The sequence below is a fragment of the Pelodiscus sinensis genome, chromosome 23, assembly GCF_052426305.1.
Source record: "Pelodiscus sinensis isolate ZL-2025 chromosome 23, ASM5242630v1, whole genome shotgun sequence".
In the NCBI taxonomy this organism is placed as follows: Eukaryota; Metazoa; Chordata; order Testudines; family Trionychidae; genus Pelodiscus; species Pelodiscus sinensis.
Genome location: NC_143074.1, coordinates 18905743 through 18930166, shown reverse-complemented (window position 1 = coordinate 18930166; position 24424 = coordinate 18905743). Strand labels below are relative to the sequence as shown.

Sequence of the window (24424 nt, the reverse complement as noted above, 5' to 3'; positions counted from 1 at the left end):
AACGGACTCGACTTCAGCCTGACTGCATCCCTTTCATAAAGTAACACAGCAACTCAAGACAGACCGCAGCGCCACAAGTCACGGGTTTTCCCAGAGAAGCGCCTGTTTCCAGACCTGCCAGGAATGTAGAGACGAGGGTGGAGGGGCGCGATACCCGGGGTGTGGAAGATGGCAGCATCTTCTGAAGCAGGGAGTTGAGTTTGGTGATCAGACACGCCCCCCGACTGTGCCAGGGCAGGTGTTAGAACACAGCCCTGCTTCCTCCCACTGGATCAGGTGAGCAATTCCCCTGTCTCTTTGGCTGCTGTTTTGGGAGCTGCCCATCGCCTTTACCCAGGGGCTAAGAGGAGCTCTCTCCTTCCCCAGGAGAGGTGCTTTTCCTGTCGCACCCACGAAGAAAAATGTTGACAAGCAACAAGGGTGAGGGCTTTGATGCTTCATGGGAAAAGTCTTTCTAAACACAGGAGAAACAGGGTTTGGCACGGAGGGAAACTCCAGCCAAGAGCATGATCCTGTGTTTAAGGAGCTCTCAGCAGCTCTCCTGTCGCGGGGAACAGACAGACCTTGCTGATTTTTGGAAAAGCCCCTGATGTGAGACACACCCCAAGGCTGGCCAGCGGCTCTGAGGAAGGCTGTGCTCTGCTTGCCCCGAAGCTACAGACAAGCAAAGAAGAGCCAGCTGGTGGGGAAACCATTCCAGGTACCAGGGATCCCAAATGCAGAGAGAGGGCCAAGAGATCTGGGGAAGCTGCTCCTAAGTAAGCCACTGATTTGGACCCCAAGGCAAACTGTAGGACATACCCACAATTTCTGTTTGTTTGTTTCCCAAAGGGCAATCATCAAGTGATCCTTCCCCTGTTGCCAGTTTCCACCCTCTGGCAAATAGAGGCTAGGGACATCAACCCTGCACACCCTGGCTAGTGGCCATTTGAAATTATCAGGTTCTTTTTTTTTTTTTTTACCCGTTATAATCTTGGCCTTCACAACATCCTCTGGCAAGGAGTTCCACAGATTGACTGTGCGTTGTGTGAAGAAAAACTTCCCTTTTTTTGGTTGAAACTGGCTACCTCCATAAGGCTGAAAAGTCCCAATCTTATTAATCTCTCCTCGTGTGGCAGCTGTTACATACCCTTAATAAATTTTGTTGCTTTTTTCTCAATCTCTGTCAATTCTGACATAAGACTCGTCCCCACCTCAATTTCTTTCCTGCCCCCCTCACTGCCACGAGCAGCTCCAGAAGGTCTCTGCTCAGTTTGTTTGGCTCCTTCCTCCTCCCCATACTGCAGCGCTTGGGATGAATGTTTTAAAATAATTCCCATTAATAATGGAGAATGTCTTTATTTATTTATTTGTATTGTCACCGTGCAAGCAGGGCTTCAAAACAAGCAACATAGTTTCAAGGCTGGAGTTGGGCCAGCGAGAGAGAAAGAGAAAGAGAGTGTGTGTGTGTGTGTTTGCTGAGCTGGACAGAACAGCGGGACAAGGGCCAGAAAAAACAAATCAGTCCTGCCATCCGATTCAGGAAGTTTCACTCTAAATCAAACCAGATGAGGACTGCAGCCTTCAGATACATTTAACCATGAGATAACCATCCACGGCACAATGCATCAGGGCTGGAGTGGGGACAGGAGAGAAGGGAGCTGATTGCATGAGGGTGCTGTGTGTCACGTACACATCAAGCCCTTCTCAGCAGAGTAGCACAGGAAAGCTGGGACTCAGTTATGTTTGGCCCTGGAATATTTCCCTTAGGCCACCTCTATACTTATCCAGAAGTTCAAATTAAGATACAGAACTCCAGCTCTATTCATTGCCTAGCTGGAGCCGACGTTCCTTCATTCTCTCTTTCGTGGCAGCTTCACAGCGGGAAGTGAACGGGAGCAAACACTCTCATTCACTCCCCTTACTCCTCACAAATCGAGAAGTATCGGTGTGTCTGTGTGAGGGAGCACCCTCAGCACTCGATTTAGCAGGTCTTTACTAGACCTGCTAAATCAAATGCCAGAAGATAGACTGCCACAGTGTTGATCTTCTCGCTAGTATAGACATGGATTTAGTCTGGGCAAACGGGAGACAACCTTTCAGTGTGAGATCAAGTGAAGGTCAAAGCCATGACTGTTGGGAGTGTAATCAAGCAGTCTTTGTAAGATTGTCAGAATGGGATAAAAAAGTAGCGTGAATATCATTGCCGGTTCTGTTGGGTCTGGAGGATGGAAGAGGAGACAAGTTAACGACCTTGGCAAACAGGCCAGGAAAGGCTGGTTGAAGCCCAGAAAGCCACATGCCACCTACCTAAGTTTTGGGTCTTTTTGCTGTCCCTAAAGCCAACTCAAGTTAGGAATGTAAAATCCTGTTTAATAGGTTAACTGGTTAAACGTGGCGGATAGAGAGCATCACTTGTTAAGGATGCTGCTTACTGGTTAATCTTTCACCTCCTTAACTCAAGCTCATATAATTTTCACCTTTCAAGTGACCCTGGTCCCAATTTTGACTGGACCGCATTGCAATTTTCAAAAGATCTCAGCTACCATATGGGCTCTAAGTAAGTGGCCCAATCATAAATGCCATAAAGGGAGCTGACTTTGAAAATCATTAATTTCATTTGGTGCCCCTTAGTTCTTATGTTATGGGAAGGAGTAAATAATGTTTCCTTATTCACTTTCTCCACCCCAGTCATGAATTTATAGACCTCTGTCATATCCCCGCACCTTAGTCTCTGAGGGTATGTCTACACTACCCTCCTAATTCGAAATAGGAGGGTAATGTAGTCATACCGCAATTGCAAATGAAGCCCGGGATTTGAATTTCCCGGGCTTCATTTGCATAAAGCCGGCCGGCGCCATTTTTAAATGCCGGCAGTTCGAACCCCGTGCCGCGCGGCTACACGCGGCACGGAGTAGCTAGTTCGGATTAGGCTTCCTAATCCTAACTAGCTGTACTCCTCGTGGAATGAGGAGTACAGCTAGTTCGGATTAGGAAGCCTAATCCGAACTAGCTACTCCGTGCCGCGTGTAGCCGCGCGGCACGGGGTTCGAACTGCCGGCATTTAAAAATGGCGCCGGCCGGCTTTATGCAAATGAAGCCCGGGAAATTCAAATCCCGGGCTTCATTTGCAATTGCGGTATGACTACATTACCCTCCTATTTCGAATTAGGAGGGTAGTGTAGACATACCCTGAGGCATCTTAAACCACATCAGCCCAATGAGCCAACCCTGGCTCAGGGCTGGCTTTGACTATCGATACTGCAGCCCAGAACATTGCAACCTCAAAGCAATCACGGGTTGGCACAATCATGCCTCAATCCTTGCACAAATCAATTACTGTTGTAAGAGGATCTATTTTTTTTTTTTTACTTATCCAGCAAAGAAAGCCCAGAAAACCAGATGATACATGAATCCAAATACCTAACCTCTTTTGCCATATGTACTGATAAATACCCCTAACTCGCTTGCACCAACAGGCTATTCACAGTGCATTTCTTCATTTTGCACCTGATGGTCACTTAACCAGAAGTGGCCACGGCCAAGCGTAAGTGGGAAAATGCACCCATTCAGTTCTGGAATGATCCAGGAAAGTGTCCAAAATTCCACTGTTCCCAGACAGATTGGGGTGGAGAGAGAGGGAGAAGCATCAGCTGAGGCTTTCACTTCCCAGCAGCAACACTTGTGTGCCAAAGGAAACTATCTCTGTGTGGGTTTTGTTCTGCTGTGGTTTGTTCTTGGTGGTTTCCCCTGAGGGCCACTCCTCCCACCACCACATGGGGCTAGTGGCTAGAGCTGGGAATCAGGAGCCCAGTGGTTGTATTCCTGGCACTGACGTGTCATGGGTGCAAGTTGCATCACTTCTCTCTGCCTCCACTCGCCATTCAATAAAATGGGGGTTGAGCCACTTACTCCAATTCACAGGAGGGGGGTGTGAGGCTTCACTGATGGAGCAGGGCTAAAATTAATCACTTCCTCCATGTTGCCTCCACTGACGCCAGCAGGGAAATGTAGTTCTCTGAGTTCCCATTTACTCATCTATAAAAGGTTAATGTCACCCCTACCTGTAAGATTATTAAAAAAAAAAACAAAGGGTCTGGTAGCACTTTATAGACTAACAAAACCTATACAGTAAAACTCCAAGGCTACGTCTACATTGGCATCCCTTTCCGGAAAAGGGATGCTAATGAGACGAGTCGGAATTGAAAATCCGCGGGGGATTTAAATATCCCCCGTGGCATTTGCATTTACATGGCTGCCGCTTTTTTCCGGCTTGGGGATACGCCAGAGAAAAGCGCCAGCCTAGACGCGATTCTCCGGAAAATAAGCCCTTGAAAGTAGGAATAAGAAATCCTCCGGAAAAGGGCTTATTTGCCGGAGAATCGCGTCTAGACTGGAGCTTTTCTCCGGCTTATCCCCAAGCCGGAAAAAAGCGGCAGCCATGTAAATGCAAATGCCGCGGGGGATATTTAAATCCCCCGCGGATTTGCAATTCCGACTCGTCTCATTAGCATCCCTTTTCCGGAAAGGGGTGCCAATGTAGACGCAGCCCAATAGTCTGGTATCCAGTTGTCCGGCACTCCTCATAGTCTGGAACCCGGAACTGCTCGGGTCAGCCGCTCTCCAGGCCGGGCTGCTGTGAGCCTCATGCACACTCACAGCCCACACCGTTCCACTCACGGTCCCCAGCGCACACAGCGTCCAGCCTGCATGTGCTAGCAGCCAGCCGCTGAGCACAGGCAGCTGCTTCGGGACCCGGACATAAGGTTGGGGGAGAAGGGGGATTGGGTGACAGCAGGGAGGGGATGTGTTTGGCTCTGGGGAGGGAAAGGGAAGGGGAGGGGAGGGGGATTGGGTTGCGCACGGCATCCGGGCCAGCTCATTCAAAAGCCGGCTGCTCAGCGCATGTGCCCCAGCGCCTGGAGGGAGAGGCACGACTGTACCGGTGGCTCCGGTACCCAAGCATAAGGTGGGGAGGGGGATTGGGATGGGAGTATGCCCCCTTATAATACCTCCTGGTACTCCGGCATATCCGATAATCCAGCACCACCTAGGTCCCAAAGGTGCCGGATTATCGGAAGTCTACTATAGATGGTATCATGAGCTTTCGCGGGCTCAATCCCTCCACCCACCCAGGCAGTGGCTGGGCAGCCAACACAGGCTGCGCCAGGGATGGACATAGCACTCACATTAGGAAAGCAGGATAAGGGACCCTCGCAAAGGGCGGGGGAGTTCCTGGAGTGGTCTAGGGGATAGAGCACCTGCCTCCAGAGAGCAGAGTTGTGGGTTCAAGTCCCATCCCCCGTCAGTAGCTCTAACCCCATCCTTCCCCCATGCAACCTGGGAGCAGCCAACACAGGATAAGGGACTCTCTGGAGATGGGGTGGAATCCTCAGGGATAGGGCATCAGCCTCTGGAGCACAGGGTGAGGCCTGATCCCACAAAAGTTCATGCCACCATTGATATGTTTCATCAGTCTATAAAGTGCTACCAGACCATTTGTTGTTTTTTAAGTGTATCCTGTACAGACTAACTCGGCTGCCCCCTGAAGCAGCTGTAAGACTATTGCAGCTCGTAAGGACTGTAAAGGGTCTTAGCTTCCCAGACACAAGACAATGCCTGCAGTAACACACAGCGTTGTTATTACAAGTTGAACCTCTCCAGTCCGGCATGTTCGGGACCTGACTGATTCCGAACCAGAGAATTTTCTGGACCACGGGTGGTCAATATTGTCTAACAGCCTTACCAACACTTCCACTGCTTCCTGGGCTGTTATAGGACATCTAGGGATAAATCAGAGCTACGTCACAGAGAGAGCCAGGACTGGTGGTTGTAACCAAACTTTATGGGACGGTGGGAAACTTGGCCACACTCATGAAAAGTGGACATCCAGCTAACGGAAATCATTTTGGACGACGGATGTTTCTGGACCAGAGAGGTTCAACCTGCACTTGGCGTGGGGAGGGGATGCTTCTTGGAACCCTTCCGCTTAAGGAGCTTTTGGAGGGCACTGTGGGCAGATCTCGTTTAGCGAAAAAGAACAAGAGCTTGGTGCTGGCCCTGCCCATGGCAGGTTCCCGTGCTCAGACACTCACCTTCCAGGCTGGTCGGGGTATTTGTGTTTGCAATAGGCCTCCAGCGACGCGTACACCTTCTCGCGCAACGCCTCCACCTCCGCGGGGTTGGAAAGCCCCTTTGAATCTGAAACACAACCAGGACTCTTAGCCGAGACGAACACGCCTTTTGCAGGGTATTGGGCGTTTCTATGAGGCAGACAGCAATGGGCGACTGAGGAGTATCGCCTGGTGTGCTGGGTAATGCAGCCCCAGCCCCTATGGGCCAGCTAAGGAGAGGAGAGGTCTCAGAGCATCCTCTGGGTCACTGGTTTGACCCTGGCCTAGTGCGGTGGTGACTGAGCAACATTTGAGGGCACCTAGTTGGAGAGGACCGTGCTGCCCTGTGTGAAACGAGACGGGGGGGCTGGGGAGGGCGTTTGCCTCAGCTCAGTTCCCAGCAGTGACGTGTTGGCTGGCTCCGCACAAAGGCCAAGAGCAGGCTGGAAATGGAGCCCGAATGGCTCTCTCATCCCTACAATGGAGTCCCCCTCTCCAGGCCAAGGGAGCGGCACAGTGAGCTGCAGGGACCAGGCAAGGGCTGTCCTGACTGGACCCTTCATTCCCCAGCAAGCACCAGAACTCACGCCGGGCAAATGTCGAGCATCGGTCCCAGTTTGGGAGGTAAGTGTCCCCCTCGCAGCCCAGGAACCCAGCTGCCCGGAGGAAGGGAGGGAGCTAGGGAAGTGGACCAGGGTGGAAACAGAAGATGGCCTTTGCCAGCCAACCATGTCTGCTTCTTTGTGAGAGGGAGGGAGGTAGGAAGCCAGCTACTGTTTCTACCACAGCCCAGGGAACCTCCTGCAAGAGATTTGCAAGCAGCGCTGGCGCTAGCATGGTAGTTACATCCCCATGGCAGACCCAGCATGGGGATCCACCCTTCTACAAACCCGAGGGGGAGTTTGCTCTCCATGCTTATTTAACCCCTGACCTCTCTGTGATTAGAAAGACCCGCTAGGCTGCTGCTGGCGGTTTTGCTCGCTGGGAGCTAGATTTCTATTGCCCTAGCAGTAAGGTTCAGCCACTCCAGAGCTCTCCTGGATGTGAAGCAGCAAGCGACCGCTTCTCCGTGCCGTCCCAGAATTCCCTGAGAAACGGGCCTCCACCCTAGAGTGACAGGCGGCCAAGAGAGAAGCAGGCTGCCAACAAGGGGCACAAGTTAGCCCAGGCTGCGATGCGAGTGGTTTTGGCACTATGCCAGAGGGGGAACTGGCCACCCATTTCATCTTGCGCGGGACACCGGACTCTCAGCAGAGAGCGGAAACTTTTGGTAGCTACTGATCTGAAGGGTGCTGGGAGAGCTCAGTTATTGAATCATAGATTCCTAGAGCTGGAAGAGACCTCAGGAGGTCATCAAGTCCAGCCCCCTGCCCAAAGCAGGACCAATCCCAACTAAACCATCCCAGCCAGGGCTTTGTCAAGTTGGGACTTAAAAACCTCTAGGGATGGAGATTCCACCCCCTCCCTAGGGAACCCATCCCAGTGCTTCCCCACCCTCCTAGGGAAATAGTTTTTTCTCAGATCCAACCTAGACCTCCCCCACTGCAACTTGAGATCATTGCTCCTCGTTCTGTCATCTGCCACCACTGAGAACAGCCTCTCTCCATCCTCTTAGGAACCTCCCTTCTGGAAGTTGAAGGCTGCTCTCAAATCCCCCCTCACTCTTCTCTTCTGCAGACTAAACAAGCCCAAATCCTTCAGCCTCTCATAAGTCATGTGCTCCAGCCCCCTAATCATTTTGGTTGCCCTCCGCTGGACCCTCTCTAATGTGTCCACATCCTTTCTGTAATGGGGGTCCCAGAACTGGACGCAATGTTACAGTTGTGGCCTTACCAGTGCTGAATAAAGATGAATAATCACTTTCCTAGATCAGCTGGCAATGCTCCTCCTAATGCACCCTAATATACCATTAGCCTTGTTAGCAACAAGGGCACACCGTTGACTTATAATCAGCTTCTCATCTACTGTAATTCCCAGGTCCTTTTCTGCTGAACTGCTGCTTAGCCAGTTGGTCCCCAGCCTGTAACAATACTTGGGATTCTTCCATCTTAAGTGCAGGACTCTGCACTTGTCCTTTTTTAACCTCATCAGATTTCTTTTGTCCCAATCCTCCAATTTGTCTAGGTTACTCTGGACTCTCACCCTATGCTCCAATGTATCTACCTCTCCCTCCTGCTTAGTGTCATCTGCAAACTTGCTGAGGCTGCAATCCATCCCCCCATCCAGGCCATTAATAAAGATGCTGAACAAAACCTGCCCTAGAACCGATCCTTGGGGCACTCCGCTTGAAACCGACCACCAACCAGACATTGAGCCTGTTGAACCCAACAATCGAGCCAGTTTTCTATCCACCTTACAGTCCATTTATCCAGTCCAAATTTCCTTAACTTGCTGGCAAGAATGTTGTGGGAGACCGTATCTAAAGCTTTGCTCAAGCGATTGTGTGTCTGACGCTGGCTGCCGGACACACAGTCAGTGGCTGGCTTAGTTTTGCCTGACTGAGATTCTCCTTCCCACTCCTACCCTCTCAAATCCAGCACTTTTGTTCGCTCCAGCGATCATGAGTCCTCATTAAAAAGCTATAAGCTCCCTTTAAGCCACTGACTGCTGGTTTTTCCAACATGCAAACCACTGCAGCAGGGCCAAAAGAAAGCCCATTTTCTGGGCAGCTCCCAATGGGATTTGGGGAGCATTTGCATTCCCTGGCTGGTTCCTCCGGCAATGCCATACCATGGCCTCCGACTGGGCTAGAGTGGGCAGAACAGCCTTAGCCCTGATTGGGAAAGCTATGGAGGCGCTGCTCTGCATGGCACCGCGAGGCTTCCATCTCCTGTTCAAAAGCAACGTCGGCATTTAGGTGCCTAAACCCTACTGACTTTCAGTAAGACTGAGGTGCCTAATTCAGTGACATGCGGCAGGGCTGAGCGGAGCAATGGCTTAAATTCTTTTACAAAGTTGGGCCTTTGTTCCTGTTTTGGAAGGGCGAAAGGACTCCCAAGCGGAGATCAATCCAATGGCCTCCCCCAGCCAATGCGTCATGGGAACCTCTCCAAGGTTTTGCCAGACAAGGTCATTCCCAAATGAGACAATCAACTACTGGTGATTAAACAGAAAACAACCTCTAGCTGCCAGCGAGGCCTGCTGGAACATGCAGGTAGTGGAGTGTAGCTAACATGGAAAAACGCCATCTTCATAGGTGTTATTCTAAGGATAAGACGTACTTCGTCTTGTGAGGTATGTGTGGGCGCGTGTGTTGCTTCCCTCACAATCCAACTATCATGGCCTCGTGTGGAATTGTATCATACTCCCCTCAGCAGCTGCTATAGGAGAGTGGCACACGGATCTAGTTACCAACTTTTCAAGCGTGTGGGGCATGATGTGGCATCAAGCGTCGTTAATACCCGCTGCCATTTTGATTTTGTCTTTGAAACATCCTATTTTTAGAAGGCAGCGACAAAGTCGCTCTCGAGTTCCGATCTGCTTTGGAGCCTGGTTGGAGGAAGCAGAACAGCTTCGACTTCTGGAATCGCCAACTACTTTGCCTTCCGGAGGCGGCTGCTGTCAAACGGCGCAGGACTCCATGGAGATTAATGCAGCTGCACCCACTGAGAATCTGGCCCATTGGACGCAATTCGGAAAACCCTTGTGACCGGGGGGGGTTGGGGTGGGGCGACAGAATTGCTGGGGCCAAGGGCAAGGTTGGGGGGGGGGAAGAGGGAGATCTCTGTGGTCCTGGAAGGAGCAGGGCCTCAGAGCAAGGGGTGTGGCTGTGGCTGCCCCCACCAACACTTACATGCCGCCAGGAGTATGCTGCCTGGGGCTCCGGGAGCAAGTTACAGGGCTAGGCCTCTGCCCAAGGCGGTGGTGGTGTCTGGCAGACCCAGGCCCTTTTGAATTCCAGGCCACAGGGCAACTGCCCCCTTTCCCCTCCCCCTGTCAGTGGGCCTGCCTGTGACTAAAATGCTCCGAGCAATCATACAGAGAAGTGATTATCAGTTGGTTTTTGTGCTTTCTTAAGCCTTAGCCTGTGCCTGCCAGGAAATCAGTCTGTGTAGCGTTTCCTTCTCCCCAGGAGGAAATGCCCCTTTGTCTGACAGTGAAATAGTCCCTTCATTTTTGAGTGGGGAGATTTAAGATGTGATTATGGTTGTTTCTCTGGGCTTCAGATGCGCCAGCCCTAGAGGGAAGCGGGGCTACACACAACACACAGCTAGTGTACACAGGCATATTTATAGCATCACACACTCCCATCCCAGAGCTCCCCCGTGTATCTCATTCTCCTCTCTCTCTCTCTCTCACCTGGCTCTCACTGTTTGGTGCCTAGTGTTATTTGCAGTAGCATTTTACAGTCAATACAAGAAGAGAGCCAAAAGCACAGAGCACCAGTCACGCCCGAACAGGGACAAAGAGGCCGAGCGTTTGAATGTACCTGGGTTGAAGAGGACGATGGCTCTCAGGCAGCCCAGCTCCGTCTTGTCCATCTGCATGTCTCGCATTTTTGACACGAGTTCTGTCAGTACTCTGCACGGACACAAAAGTTCCAAGGGATCAGCATTAAAAAACAAAGCCTGGGCCAGACCGTGCCCTGGCGTGATCCAGAGTAGAGTCTATTGAAGTCAAAGGAACAGTGCCAATTTGCACCAGGTGAAGATTTGCCTCCCTCCCCCCCGTACCCTCCACCATTCTCCTGTTGCACAAAAATAATCCAAGCTGGGTGCCTACTGTTCCTCTGAGACTTCGGGAGGCCCATAAACACTAGCTTTAGAGTGAGTTTAGCAAGAGGCTCTGACACTGGAGAAAGGCAAAGCCAAATGTAATTGCCACTTCTGGAAAATTTTATTATCCCCTTTGTTCTTACTGCGGGTGTGGCTGTTTACACTTTTTCTAGTCATTGCCCAGCTTTCCCTGGTAGATCCTGCAGCGATGCCACGATCCCACTCCAATGACCTCACAGGACATGAACAGCGTCCCCCAGCTCAGAAGGACTCCTTTGCAAACCGAACGAGGCAAAGGTAAGTCCCTCGACTCGATCGCAATGCAGCCATCTCTGATGGTAAAACACTTTGCCAAAGCAGGGGGTTCCATGAGCCCTAAGGGCAGGAGCTTGGCACCAGCTGGGTATTCTGCGTGCTTTTATAGGGTTCAGAGTGAACATCAAATATTTGGGTCCAATTAAAGGTGAAAAGTGATAAAGAAGCAGCCTCTTCGTGGCATTTGAGCCAGCTGGGCCCCGTGAAAGATGTATCCATTGGCTTTAGGTGAGCAGCTCACAAGTTAGGCATAGTCTACACTAAGCCCCCTCCAATCCCATTGAATTAATCAACGCAACTTTGGCTACACAAATAGCATAGGTGAAGTTGACATTCCTATCATGGTGTCTTCCATGGGGGAAGGTCGGAAGGGGCTGCTCTCCCGTCAACTCCAGCTACTCTTCTCGTCCTGGTGGAGTACCGGAGTTGACGAGAAAGCACTCAGAGGTTGATTTATCATGTCTAAGCAGACACGATAAATCAACTGTCAGTGGATCGATCGCTGCAGCGCCGATCCAGCATCTAGTGGAGACCAGCCCTTATCCTAGGTTGGATGTTTCTGTCCATTTAAAAGGAGAGACTTGAGACTGCAGCCTGAAGTGACATAGCCAGCAAGTTTCCAGATGTAGCCTGGCCAATCCACTACAATCCTGGCCAGTGGTCCCATCACCTGACAACAAACCTCCACCCCATAGCTCTGCCAACGTGCCTTAGCTGAGACTTGCAATGCTCTCTGCTGTCCCAGTTTCTCCTACCCACAGCTCGGCCAGTGCACCCTTCCACACGTCCGGCACCAGCCCTCACCTATCGAAGATGGCGCCGACCCCTGCGCTGTGAGCGCTGTTCCGATGCACATGGAGGCCGGTGGCTAGGAGGATTCCGTCTTTCACAGCTATGGAACGGTGGGAGAAGGAGGCGATTAGAAGCTCATTCCAGCCTGGCAAGAAGAAAGAACGAACAATGACCATTAATGCCACTGGCGTTAGGAATCAGTAACACCGCCTCCCAGGCACTAGCCGACTCCAAGAGTTGGGGGGATCATCGCAGAATGGGTCTTGGCTACCCCGTTGGCTTTTCTTTGGTACCCACCCTCTTGCAGGAATCCTAAATTAGATGCCAAATAGGAAAATCTCTTTCCTGGTTGTTGGAGGGGAAAATAAAGGAAGAAGCAGTAAATAGATTTAAAAAAATGTATTGCCAATATTAGGTAATAGAGTACTAGAACTGGAAGGGGCCTTGAGAAGTCATCAATTCCAGTCCCCTGCACTCACAGCAGAACCAAGCACCATCTAGATCATGTTTCTCAACCTTTTTTTTAATAAAGTACCTCTTTTTTCAAAACAACAACAACAAAATTGTAAGTACCCCCAGTACCTACAGTTTTCAGACACATCATTTTTTTTTCTACCATTGCAACACATTTGTTTAAACAACTGAATCATAGCCGGGCGGGAGATAAAATTTTGAAGTGTAAAAAGTACAAAAATAATAAAGTGCTGTAAAACTTAAAACAAAAATGTTGTTTTGATGTACCCCCCTGAGGGTACTCATACCACTGGTGGAGAAACACCCATCTAGATCATCCCTGACAGCTGTCTGTCCAACCTGCTCTTAAATATCTCTAGTGATGGAGATTCCACAACCCTCCTAGGCAATTTATTCCAGTGTTTAACCACCCGGACAGGTAGGAAGTTTTTCCTAACATCCAACCTACATTGTAATAGACGCCATCTCTCCGACAAATAAAATGCTAGCATTAAAGCAAACCATTCCTTTCTCCCAGCCCCTCTGTACAATCAGCAACTGACCTGTGTAAGAGTGCGCGCAATATGTTTGGGGGACCACAGATCTCTAACATGGCCTAATATCCTGGGGTCCAATAAGGAGCTACAACTAAAGCTTCTGATCAGTTGTTTCCAAGCAATAATCATGCAAAGGAGCCTGCGATTCAAAAGCGTGCTTCTGAAAACGGCTGGGGGGCGCGTCTGTTTCTTCTACTTAGACTGGAAAGCGCTTCAGGGCAGGCACCGTCTCTTTGCTTTGTGACAAGTCTCAGAGGGGTCGCCTTGTTCGTTTGTGTCTGCAAAAGCAACGAGGAGTCCTGGGGCACTTCAAAGACTAACACATTTATTTGGGCATCAGCTTCTGTAGGCAAGACAAGATGAGCGTTTGCCCACGCCTGCTTATGCCCCAAAACATGTTCAAGTGCCACAGGGCACCACGCTGTTCTTTGCTTTGCATTTGTGCAGGGCCTGGTGCAATGGGGCCTCCTGGTTCATCACTAGGGCCACCAGATGTTGGCAATTGAATAACGTTTTCCATGTGGTTTTGTTTCTTTAAAGCTTAGGCGGGTGTCTGATTGGAAATTGTCACTGGAAGTCAGGCGTCTGCGAACGTATATATGTCATACCTTCTGTGCTTTGACGTTAAGGTGGTAGCTAAAGCTAGTTAAAAAATGTGTGTGCGCATGAGGGGCGGGGGTTTCATAATAAAAAATCCCCAAATTTTCACATTCAAATTTTCATCAGAATATCAAAATTCCAGAATCTCTTGTCACTGTTCTCTATAAACCGAGCACTTTGTTGGCCACCCAGGAGAGATTCAAATGCTGCCCAGAAGATTAGCAGAGCACATAGAGCACCCACTGCCTAAAGCATGTTTCTACTGGTGGTGCACACCTGCACCTGCCTTAGTGCACATAACAAAATTTATTCTACACATGGACAGAACAAATTTATAGGGAACACTGCTCTACAAGCAGACCCATCTTTTCCTAACCACCTTTGATATTTCCAAGGCACACATCGGTAGAGTGCGTCAAGCAGAGAGCCAGGGCTGTGTTGCAATTGCTTGGCTCTGCCACTGACTTGCTGTGTGACCTTGGATAAGTCAGTTAATCTTGTGTGCCTCTGTTTTTCCATCTGTAAAACCGGGCTCACTACACTGTCCTGTCTCACAAAGAGAGTGGGAAAGGTGCTGGAGATGTGCAAAGTATTTGATTCCTTCATCTGACAGAGCTGCAAACTGGTGAAAGCTGGGGACTCAAATTCTAGCCCCCCCTCCAAATGTTCACCGTAACTTTACACACTAACCCGTAGATATGCCCATTTCCAAAGAGAGGCGTGCATTGCCCAGTGTTGGTATCCAGATGAACTGCAGCAACATGTTGTCAAGATGGAAAAGCAAGATAGCCACAGAAGAAAATTTTCTCTACTAACCCCTCCATTTTGTAGAAGGCATTGCTGAGCAATGTCATGGAGAAAACAACTTCTGCTGGTGGCTGCGATTTATATCAGCAATAATAGATCCAAGTATGCTGGGGAGTCGCTTGGTTAGGGGTTGTCATACTTACACACTTTTGCAATTAAGGGGTAGGAGCAAAGCATGCCATTAGAATTACATACAAGGGATAAAGTCCACGCTTTCTAAGTAGCTAGAGGATCTTTCCACCCCAATTAAGAGAACATTTATTTGACTAATTACAGGGAAGGAGCTGGCAGCTCCAGAGGACTTTGTGACATTACATACCACAAGAGGGAACACAGGCAAGATAGGGAGGCCGGAATAGGGAACATGCATTAACAATTCTTTACAGCTGTGTGTGAACTTCTGCAGTGGGTGGAGAATCGGTGGGATCCCTCTGGAAGGTGTCATGTGAACTTCCTCTGTGTAGCCACATCACGTCCTATCCTGATCCTCTGCCATTCCAGACCCAGACTTTGCACACAGCTTTAAATAGTGAAATTCAGTTCTGGCTTACAGCCTGGCTGCTAGGCCAGTCCTTAGCAGGACTACACAGCTATGCCAAAGCATCTCAGTCACAACTAACTGCACCTTGCCAGTCACTGTCATTTTCCCCTATGGCTCTGCACCTCCCATGCTAGTCCAGTCCTGGCCCTTATGCCTGAAAGCCTGGACACCATGCCTGAAAAGGTGTGATCAATTTGGAAGATCAGTCGACATCTGCATTGTTATTTCAAAGAGGGAGAAATGTCAAATAATCTGCCGAATTTATTTTTCTTTAGCACCTGGTGGATGCAATCAACGGGAGGTGTCCAGTTAAGCGCACTAGAATACATGCACATATTAAGACACGGTGCCTGCCCAAAGAGCTTGCAATCTAAACAAACAAAACAAAGAATGAGGAAAAATAAAGTGGCATTATCCCAGCACACAGATTATGTGGTTTACCCAACATCACACAAGAAATCTGTGGAAGAACTGGGCATTAGGAACATGGAGCTAGAAGGAACCATCTGGGTCATCAAGTCTACTGCCTTACTGTTGGGCGGTCTTGGGTTATAACCCAACTTGGATGACTTAGAGTTCTTGCCCTCCCAGCCTCTGTTGGAGACTGTTCTAGACCTCCACTCCTCCAATGGTTTGAACCCATCTTACTCCCTGCCTGAATTTATCCATAGCCAGTTCATCCCCATTTGTTCTTGTGCCAACACTGTTGTGTAGCTCTTCTCTCACCATGCATTTATAGAGACCCCTTCTCAGCCTTCTTTTTGCAAGGCTAAACAAGCCAAGCGCTTTCAGTCTCTTCTCATGAGATGAGCTCTCCTTTTGCTTGATCCTGCTAGTGGCCCATCTCTGAACTGGTTCCTGTCCGAATTCAACCTTGTTGAACATCGGCGACCAGAACTTTCACCATCTTCCAGAGGTCTGAGCAGTGTCTTATGCTATGGCATTGCTGCTTCCCCAGCTCGACTGGAAATCTCTCTCCAGATACATCCTAGGATCCCATAAGAATCTAGATCGCCTGAATCCCCACGGCTTTATCATAAGACTGTCCCATCTCGCTAGGCTTTCCTCTCGCTGTAAGCAAACTCAAGACTTGTAGCGTGAACTTAGGCACCTGAGAGTGGAGAGGCCAGCATATAAACTCACAGCATCTCCAAAAGTCATTGTGGGTAGATCTAGACTATGTTCTTCTTTTGAAAGGAGATATGCAAATTTGGTGCTAATTTGCATATCTTCTTCTGATCGCTTTTTCAAAAGCATTTTTTCTGAAAAAGAAGGCAGTTTAGATGCGGTTCTTTTGAAAAAAAAAACCCACCCCTTTTTTGAAAGAACTGCATCTAAACTGCTTTCTTTTTCGAAAAAAAAAAAAAAGCTTTCAAAAAAGCGATCAGAAGATATGCAAATTAGCACCCAATTTGCATATCTCCTTTCGAAAGAACGTAGTCTAGATGCACCCAATGAGCCAATCCTCATGCCCTATACAGCAAACAGAGAACCTGCCTTAGACCTCTGGCCCGCCCAGTGTCTAAGCTTCAGGGCCACCTCAGGTTACCTCAATCATCTCAACTGCGACTTCAAACTTGGAAAGGCAAAACAACAACATGAAAGCAGGTTAAAAAAACGTGGATTTTTTTCCTCCCCCTTGAGAAAGTTCTAAGAGGGTGGATTTTAAATGATTCAGGATTACATGGCATGGCTGATTGAGGGCCTGCCTACCGCCTGCTCTTCTGAAGCCGCAAGTTCCATTTAATTTTGCCACAGAGGAGGCCTGGATGAAGCCGACCGATGCTCTTAGCTAAATTTTAATACTTAAATATTTCATAGGCAGCTGTTCTCAGCAGGCCGCTCTCTGCACTCAATAATAGATAAAGCCACTAGTTAAAAGACTTTAGGGAGGTTATCTGAGGCCCCACTTGAAAGAGACACTTGGATTTTGATTCTCTGTTGGAGCTGTTCCTGGTGCTGCCGTTCCAGGGTTCTGGCGCCCTGCCTTTCTCAGTAGAACCAACCTTTTTGGCACATGTTTAGGAGACGTTCACACAATGATAAAGATCAGATCAATGATGGAGTCTATATTGCTACGGTGCTATAGAGTTGATGGCTGCCTCTGGTCTTGCCTCTTGGAGCAGCCCTTGTAAAATTTGTCTCACCCAAGCTGGTAAATTGTATAAGGCTGCCATAGAGAATTAAGAGTTTGAACCAGAAAAGTCAATACAGATGGACTGCAAAGAAATGTGGTGGGAGGGAAAGAATCTTCACAGAAAATGGATCTAATGCTGATCACACGTACAAGCCTTTAGCTTTGAAGGAGTCACTCCTGAGTTACACCAGTATATAGCTGAAATGAGACAGCAGCAAGTACTTCAGGTTCTAAATTTGGGTTCTACAAAACTGAGATACATTGCCATGATTATTTTTTCAAAAAACAGAATATATTTTACTGCTTCCAGAGGGTGTGGTGAAGGCTAGAACTTCAACAGGGTTAAAAAAAGAGCTAGATAGATTCATGGAGGTTAGGTCCATCAATGGCTATTAGCCAGGATGGGTAGGAATAGTGTCCCTAGCCTCTGTTTGTCTGGGAATGGGTGACAGGAAAGGGATTATGTGATGATTAGCTGTTGGGATCCCTCCCTCTGGGGCATCTGGTGCTGGCCACTGTCAGCAGACAGGATACTGAGCTAGATGGACAGTTAGTCTGACTCAGTCTGGCCGTTCTTATGTTCTTAGTTTACTGTTTGGATTCGATCATTCTCCTCTATGATTTTTGCAGATCCCATTTCCGTAGAGATAATTTCCCAAATACTTTGCTACCAGGAGGTCTTAGAGAAGCCTTTTTAAAATAAACCTTTTTGCATTTTTCATAGAAGGCCCTGCGAGTGCTTTACAAATGCTAATCCTACCAACACTCATGGAAATTAGGGGAAGCATTATTATAGATGCATCAGCTGGACCACAAAGAAGAGGTTACAGGACTTGCCTTAGATCTCAGTGAGGGGCAGGCCTGGGAAGAGAACCAAAGAGTCCGGATTCCCAGACAACTGCGGTAACCAACAGATGAAACTGATGACTTACTGTGGCAATCCAATTAAATGCCAATGAAATAAAAAGGTGAGAAATTCAAAAGTGAAAAAAAGGAAATATTTTTTAGATGTGTCATTAAACTGTGGAACTCATTGCCACAAGATATTATTTGGTCTACAAATTTAGCATGAGAGTGGCAATCCCTCTTAGACCATCACTCAGGCCATGTCTACACTAGGAAACTATTTCAAAATTAGTAAATTTGACTTAACTCCCAATTTAACAAATTCAAACTAGCGTGTCCACACTACAGGGAAGCCTCGAAATTAGGGTTATTCCAGGGCAAGAAAGGGTACAAATTCTGCGGGCTTTTCAAAGAAGAAAACTGAGGAGGGGAGGGATGGGGAATTAGGGAATCTGATAACTCTGGAAATGCACCTCTGTAAAAAAACATCCCACTAGTCCTTATCCCTGGATTTTATCCTGACATCCAGCATCAGAGTATCTAATCATCTGCCATGCAAAAATCACATTAGGGGTGACTGGGTACTGGTTATCCAATAAGCATTAGTCTTGCCAGAATGCTTACCCAGTAACCGGTTAATCGCAGGGCCAAGTGGAGGGAGCCTTTCTCGTCCCCACGGCGTGGCTGAACCCCGGTCGGCAAGAGCAGGTCCTCACCCGTGGCAGACTGGCCCGATCCCAGCCGCACATTTTACCAGTTACATAATTACAGTTCAATAATTAACTGGCTTAAATGGATTTTTACATCCCAACAGCCCCCACAAACATCTCCTCATGTACTTCATGGTGTCACTGGCTCTTCTCCCTTCGGGGGGTAAAAACTGCTTGAGATTCTCTTTTCAGCTGTTTGCGGTTGGCTGATGTGTGGCGACTCATTCCCGCTCTCGTGGAGCAGAGTTCTCAAGAAGAAGGTGTTTGCAATCTTTCCTAAAGACAAGCAGACTCCGAACGTGCATAATCTTCTCTGACAGTCTGGTCCGTCGGTGGGTCCCTGCGGCTGAGAATGCTTTCGTCCCCAGCTCTCACATTCTCAATCCTGATCCTATTGCATTTACCCAAGATGTAAAACCATTCCTTAGGGATGAAAGACCTAATGCAGGGGTGGGCAATAATTTTTGATTGGGGGCCACTCCAAGAATTTGGTAAGTTGTTAATGGAGGAGGTGCAGGGTCTGGGATGGAGGCTGGGTACAGAAGGGAGCTTGGGGGAAGGGAGGGAATTTGGGTGAAGGAGGCAGTTGTGACCTGCGGCACTGGAGTTGGGTGCATGGGGTTGGATTGTGACCTAGAGCAGGGAACGGGGGCACAAGAGAGGGTGCAGGGATTTGGGTTGTGAGGTTGGGCAGAAGGAGACTGTGATCGGGGGCAGGAATTGGGGTGCTCGACTGGGAGGAGGTATGGGTACAGGAGGGAGGGCAGAGGATTTGGGTATGTGGAGTAGGGGGGAACAAGGTTGGGGAAGGGAAGGGCTGGGTTGCCAGAGGCAAGGTCTGCCAGGAGACTTACCAGCCAGCAGCCCATTCCTGAATCAGCCCCCCTGCCTGCTCCGCCCCGCATACGCTGCAGCCATGTGCTCTGTGAATAACTAGGAGCCCCTTGTGCTTCGTGGCTGCCTCTTATTGAAACAGGCAGCTCCCATTGGCCAGTTTCTGGCCAGAAGCTGGCCAGCGGGATTATACTGGGGGTGAGAACAACTCCTAAAGCTTCCCCCTCTCCCATCTGGGCTCCGTTTTTAAAGTGAAACCACGCCGCAGCTCTGTTTCTTAGTGGCGTGCAGGTGGGGCGAGGCAGGCGGGGAGCCTGCCTGGGCTCACTGTAGCATCCTCAGGCCGGATCTGGTGGCTTGGTGGGCCAGATGCAGCCCATGGGCCGTATTTTGCCCAGGCCTGATCTAATGCATTCCATTCTGATGCTTCCCCTGCCCCCATCTATTGCACTTTCTGCTCAGAATGAGGAACTGGTACCACTGTTCTCCGGGATGCTGTTAGTATTATTATAATATATACCTGGTAGCACCAAGGCGCCCCAGTAGAGATGGAGTCCCGCTGTGCAAGGCACTGTACATACACAAAGACAAGCCCCACCTTAGGTAATTTACAATGTAAGTAGGCAAGGCAAACAAAGGAAGCATTTTTATCTCCATTTTACAGATGGGTAACGGAAGCACGGAGACCAATTTCAAAGGGAGCTTAGTACTAAAATACCTTTAAAAACATGAGTCTAAGTGACCTGCCCAAGGACAGTCTGCAACAGACCCAGAAACTGAAACCCGATCTCTCAAGTCGCAGTCCAGTGCCTTAGCCATTAACAGGACCCCATGCAGTGCTGTAATTCACCATTCCTCTAACAGCGCCTCGATTTCTGACTTCCCAAAGAGTACTAATGGTGAAGTACAGAGCTAGGAGTTTTAGTGGCGTTTCAAAGTGTTTTTCTTTTCCAATTTCTTCCTTAATATTAACTTTCCCACTTGCTGAAGGCGATTTTAATATGATAATGTATCCATCCACTTGTAACAGGCAGGCAAAATGCTCTGTGATGACAAGCCAACACCTTTTCCATCTGCTATATTTACCTTATCCCACGATCAGAGCTATGCAAACAGTCTCCTGCCCAAACCTGCCCCTGTCAAGGTTTCATTTGGGATTCTCACCGCTTGCAGTTCGGTGTATACCTTCCAGCCTTTGGTCTGAAATCCATCCAGGAGGAGAAGGCATCTTTTAACAACTCCCTGCTTTTTGCCCTCCCCCATGAGTTCCTCAGCAGGGAGAGGCAATTCGGAATGGATTCTGAAGAACTGTTTTTATCTTTGTGGGTGGGAAAGGATGGGAATTCCCCCCCCCCCCCCCACGTCTGTTTGTAATTCTGATCACACATTTTATGTCTGTGAAATCAAGCAAAGAGGCTCTGGGAGGGAGAGGGAGGATTCAGTGAGCTCTGGGAAGGGAGTGGAAAGAGGCAAGGTGGGAACCGAGGCTTGGGGGGGAAAGGGAGGAGTAGGGTGGTGCAGGCGCAGGAAGAGTTGGGGCAGGAGTTTGGGTGAAGGGGCAGGACCTGGAGAGGGAGTGCTGAGTGGGTGCGCATGTGCGCGCGCACACACACACACACACAGAAAAGATGACCCAGTGATTCTTGGGCTAACTGGCAGCTAGCTCAACACTATGGAGCAGGCTCAGAGATTCATTTCTTACTGGTTTTTAAATCAGAGAATCCTAGAACACTAGAAGTAGAAGGGACCTCGTGAGATCATCAAGTCCAGTCCCCTGCCCTCACAACAGGACTACGGATGTTAAATATCGGTTAATTGAATAGTCGATTAACCTCATGAATTCATATTGGTTACTCATCTATTCTATAGTCCCAGTGCATGGGGTATGTATCAGAAGCAGCAGGGTGCCAGGAGGGAGATGGTCCATGAGGGGAGCCAGTTTAAAAACCAGCTCCCCTCATGAACCAGATGCTTATCACCCCGTGCTGCTGCCTCTGATCCAGAGGCAGCAGTATGGGATGCCTGCAGGCTGAGCTTCTGGACCTGGCATGAGCTGGAACTGAGCTGGGCTGCCTGACTGCCTGGCTCCTAATACACTTTAAATGCAGAGCCACAACAGAGGTAGGTCCCGTACAAGGCGTAAGCCAGGACTAAGCCAGGCTGCTGACCAGCCTGCTAAAAAATGTACTGGTAGGGGTGGGGGAATGTGTGTTGTCTATAGCATTAACCTATAAGCTTTTGCTTATCCATTAATCGACTACACTATTACATCCCTAAGCAAGACCAAGCTCCATCTACATCAGGGGTGGGCAAAGGGACCTCCAAGGGCCGGATCCGGCCTGCCAAGCCAGTGGATCTGGCCCGTGGCCACCCTGCCACTCCCCCAGCCCCAGGCCAATCGAGAACTGGGGACAGGAGAGTCCACCAAGCCTCTCCCCGCCAAGGGTGCACAGTGGCTAGAGAGGCCTGATTGGCCTGGGGGAAGGAGAGGCACATGAGATCTCCTCCTGCTGCAACATCCTCTCTATGTGCTGAGGGTGGAGAAGAGGGAAACTTCATATGCACCCCCACCTCTAGGAAAACCAACGGTCTGTGGGTGGGAGAGCCCCGCCCCTTCCAGCTGAGGCCCCGGCCCTTCTAAGGCGGCCCGGGGCTACTTCAGAAATTTGTGAAGTGGTCCCCTTTAAAAATTATTGCTCATCCCTGATCTAGATCATCCCTGGTCGATGTCTATCCAACCGGCTCTTAAATATCTCTAGTAACAGATTCCACAACCTCCCTAGGCAATTGATTCCAGTGTTTAACCACCCTGACAGTTAAGAAGTTTTTCCTAATGTCCAACCTAAACCTCCCGTGCTGCAATTTAAGCCCATTGTCTTTTGTCCTATCATCAGAGGTCAAAGAGAACAATTTTTCTCCCTCCTTCTCGTAACACCTTTTTAGGTATTTGAAAGCTGCTCTCATGTCCTCTCTCAGTCTCCTCTTTTCCAAACTAAAGAAATACAATTCTTTCAGTCTTCCCTCACAGCTCATGTTTTCTAGACCTTTAATCATTTTTGTTGCTCTTCTCTGGACCTTCTCCAGTTTCTCCACATCTTTCTTGAAATGTGGTGCCCAGAACTGGACACAATACTCCAACTGGGGCCTCATCAACACCGAGTAGAGTGGAAAAATGACTTTTCGTGTCTTGCTCACAACACTCCTGTGAATGCATCCCAGAATCATATTTGCTTTTTTTGCAACAGTGTCACGCTCGTGACTCCTACCTAGACAGTCGCTTCCCATTCTGTATGTGTGAGTCCTTCGTGGCAAATGAATCATTGGTGACTAAAAGGTGGGAGTCACTAGTAGCCGTCAGCTGGTAGCTGCGTAACATTTGTCTTTGGCAAAGCATCCCACCACGCCAGCTAGCCCGGGTGGGATCCTCCTCCTAAGTTCCCGTGCTAAGATCCCTCTTACCTGCTCTGAGTAAGATGACTTGGTCATCCAAGGGCAGTTCTGAAAAATGGGGAATTCGCTTTGCCCATTCCACCAAGGTGAAGAGCTGTTTGTCTGCTGCTTGGCATATGTTGGTTACCGGGTCATTAGGCTGCAAAGAAAAAAGACTTACAATGAGGCAGAACAATGGAGCACAGGACGATGAACAGGGACCAGAGAAGATCCTTTCTGAGGAAGCTGAGGAGCAAGATCAAGTCTCTCACAGCTCACTACGCTGCAGTAGAGTGACTCAAGATGAAGACTCGTGGGTCTGGCTATTTATGACCCCAGGCTAGGCACCTCACTACCACAGTGTAGTGCCAGGCTGTGGGGTGGCAAAGCAAAACATTTAATATTTGCCTTAAAGGAGGAAGTTTAAGGCAACACACCAGCTGAAAAATGGAACGTGGCCACCTGTCCACACAAAACGAGCCGTTCTGACACTGAGAGTTAATGGATTCATCTCTGGCCACTCCGGATATAGATTCCACCTACTGTACTACTGCTATCCCATTACACAGAGACCTGGAAATTCGGAATAGGCATGAGATATTGCCTGAGCCTAAGATCAGCCAAATTGGCTTTGTCCTGTGGGTGCTGAGCAAGCTGGCCTGAGAGAACCCTTCAAAGCCACCTATCAAATTCTGAAAGCTTAGGCATGGCTGTCTAGAGCAGTGGTTCTCAACCATGGGCCATATAGCTCCCCAGGGGCCACGCCCTACCTCTAGGGGGCCACGTGGAAAAACCAGAACATTAGGTAAATTATGGACCTTTTTTTCCAACTAACAGCAGCTATGAGGGGGGCCAGAGAGGTAAACGAGGCTCAGAAGGGAGCCATGAGCAAAAAAAGGTTGAGAAACACTGGTCTTCTAGACCAGTGTCTCTGGTCTCAAAGGCCATGTCTACACTGTGGAGCTATTTCAGGATACTGGAAATATCCCAAAATAGCTATTCCGCGTCTATTGAAGCAGCCCGTTATTTTGAAATATATTTCGGAATAGTGCTTTATTTCAAAATTTGATGCTATGTAGCCAGCGCCAAGTGACGAAGTAAGTTATTTCGAAATTAACCCGAAATAAGCTATGCAAATTGAGTAACACAAACTGCAAAGCTTATTTCAAGGTATGGGTGCTGTGTAGACACACCCGAAGCCTCTCACATCTTCATACTTACTACCTGCATTACAATCACACCCCTAGGGGGCAATGCAGATGATGGTCCCATATCTTAAGCATCGTATCTACACCCAGTGAGAGACAGGCCTGAAGAGATCTCTGTCTAAGCAGACAAGACAGACCAAGAGCGAGAGGGAAAGATGAGGACGAGAAAGATGCATGACTTGTGCAAGACAAGCCATCAGCAGCGTTCTGACGTCCAGCCCGGTGTCTTGTCCACCAGATAGACCATGCTGCCTCTCAATACCAGACTCGAGCTTAGCAAAGGGCAGCCTAGGCTTGTGAGTGGGCTGCATGGTGAGCTCCATTTCTGTCGCTGCAAGACTGTTGTAACTAAGAGGGTCTCCCGGGATATGGTTGGTTCTGCTAACTG

At 49.0% G+C, this 24424-nt stretch overlaps 1 protein-coding gene across 6 annotated transcripts in view; it reads right to left on the bottom strand.

Annotated features, from left to right (window-relative positions):
- The window catches only part of RXRA (retinoid X receptor alpha), a 287469-nt gene that overhangs the window by 8244 nt on the left and 254801 nt on the right, over positions 1–24424 (bottom strand). For all 6 annotated transcript variants that reach the window (XM_075905236.2, XM_075905238.2, XM_075905237.2 and 3 more), the window contains 4 exons: positions 22859–22988; positions 11927–12059; positions 10522–10613; positions 6075–6180 (listed from right to left, as the gene is read on the bottom strand). In XM_075905236.2, coding sequence (XP_075761351.2) covers positions 6075–6180; positions 10522–10613; positions 11927–12059; positions 22859–22988 — 461 coding nt within the window. The remainder of the gene's footprint in view (positions 1–6074; positions 6181–10521; positions 10614–11926; positions 12060–22858; positions 22989–24424) is intronic.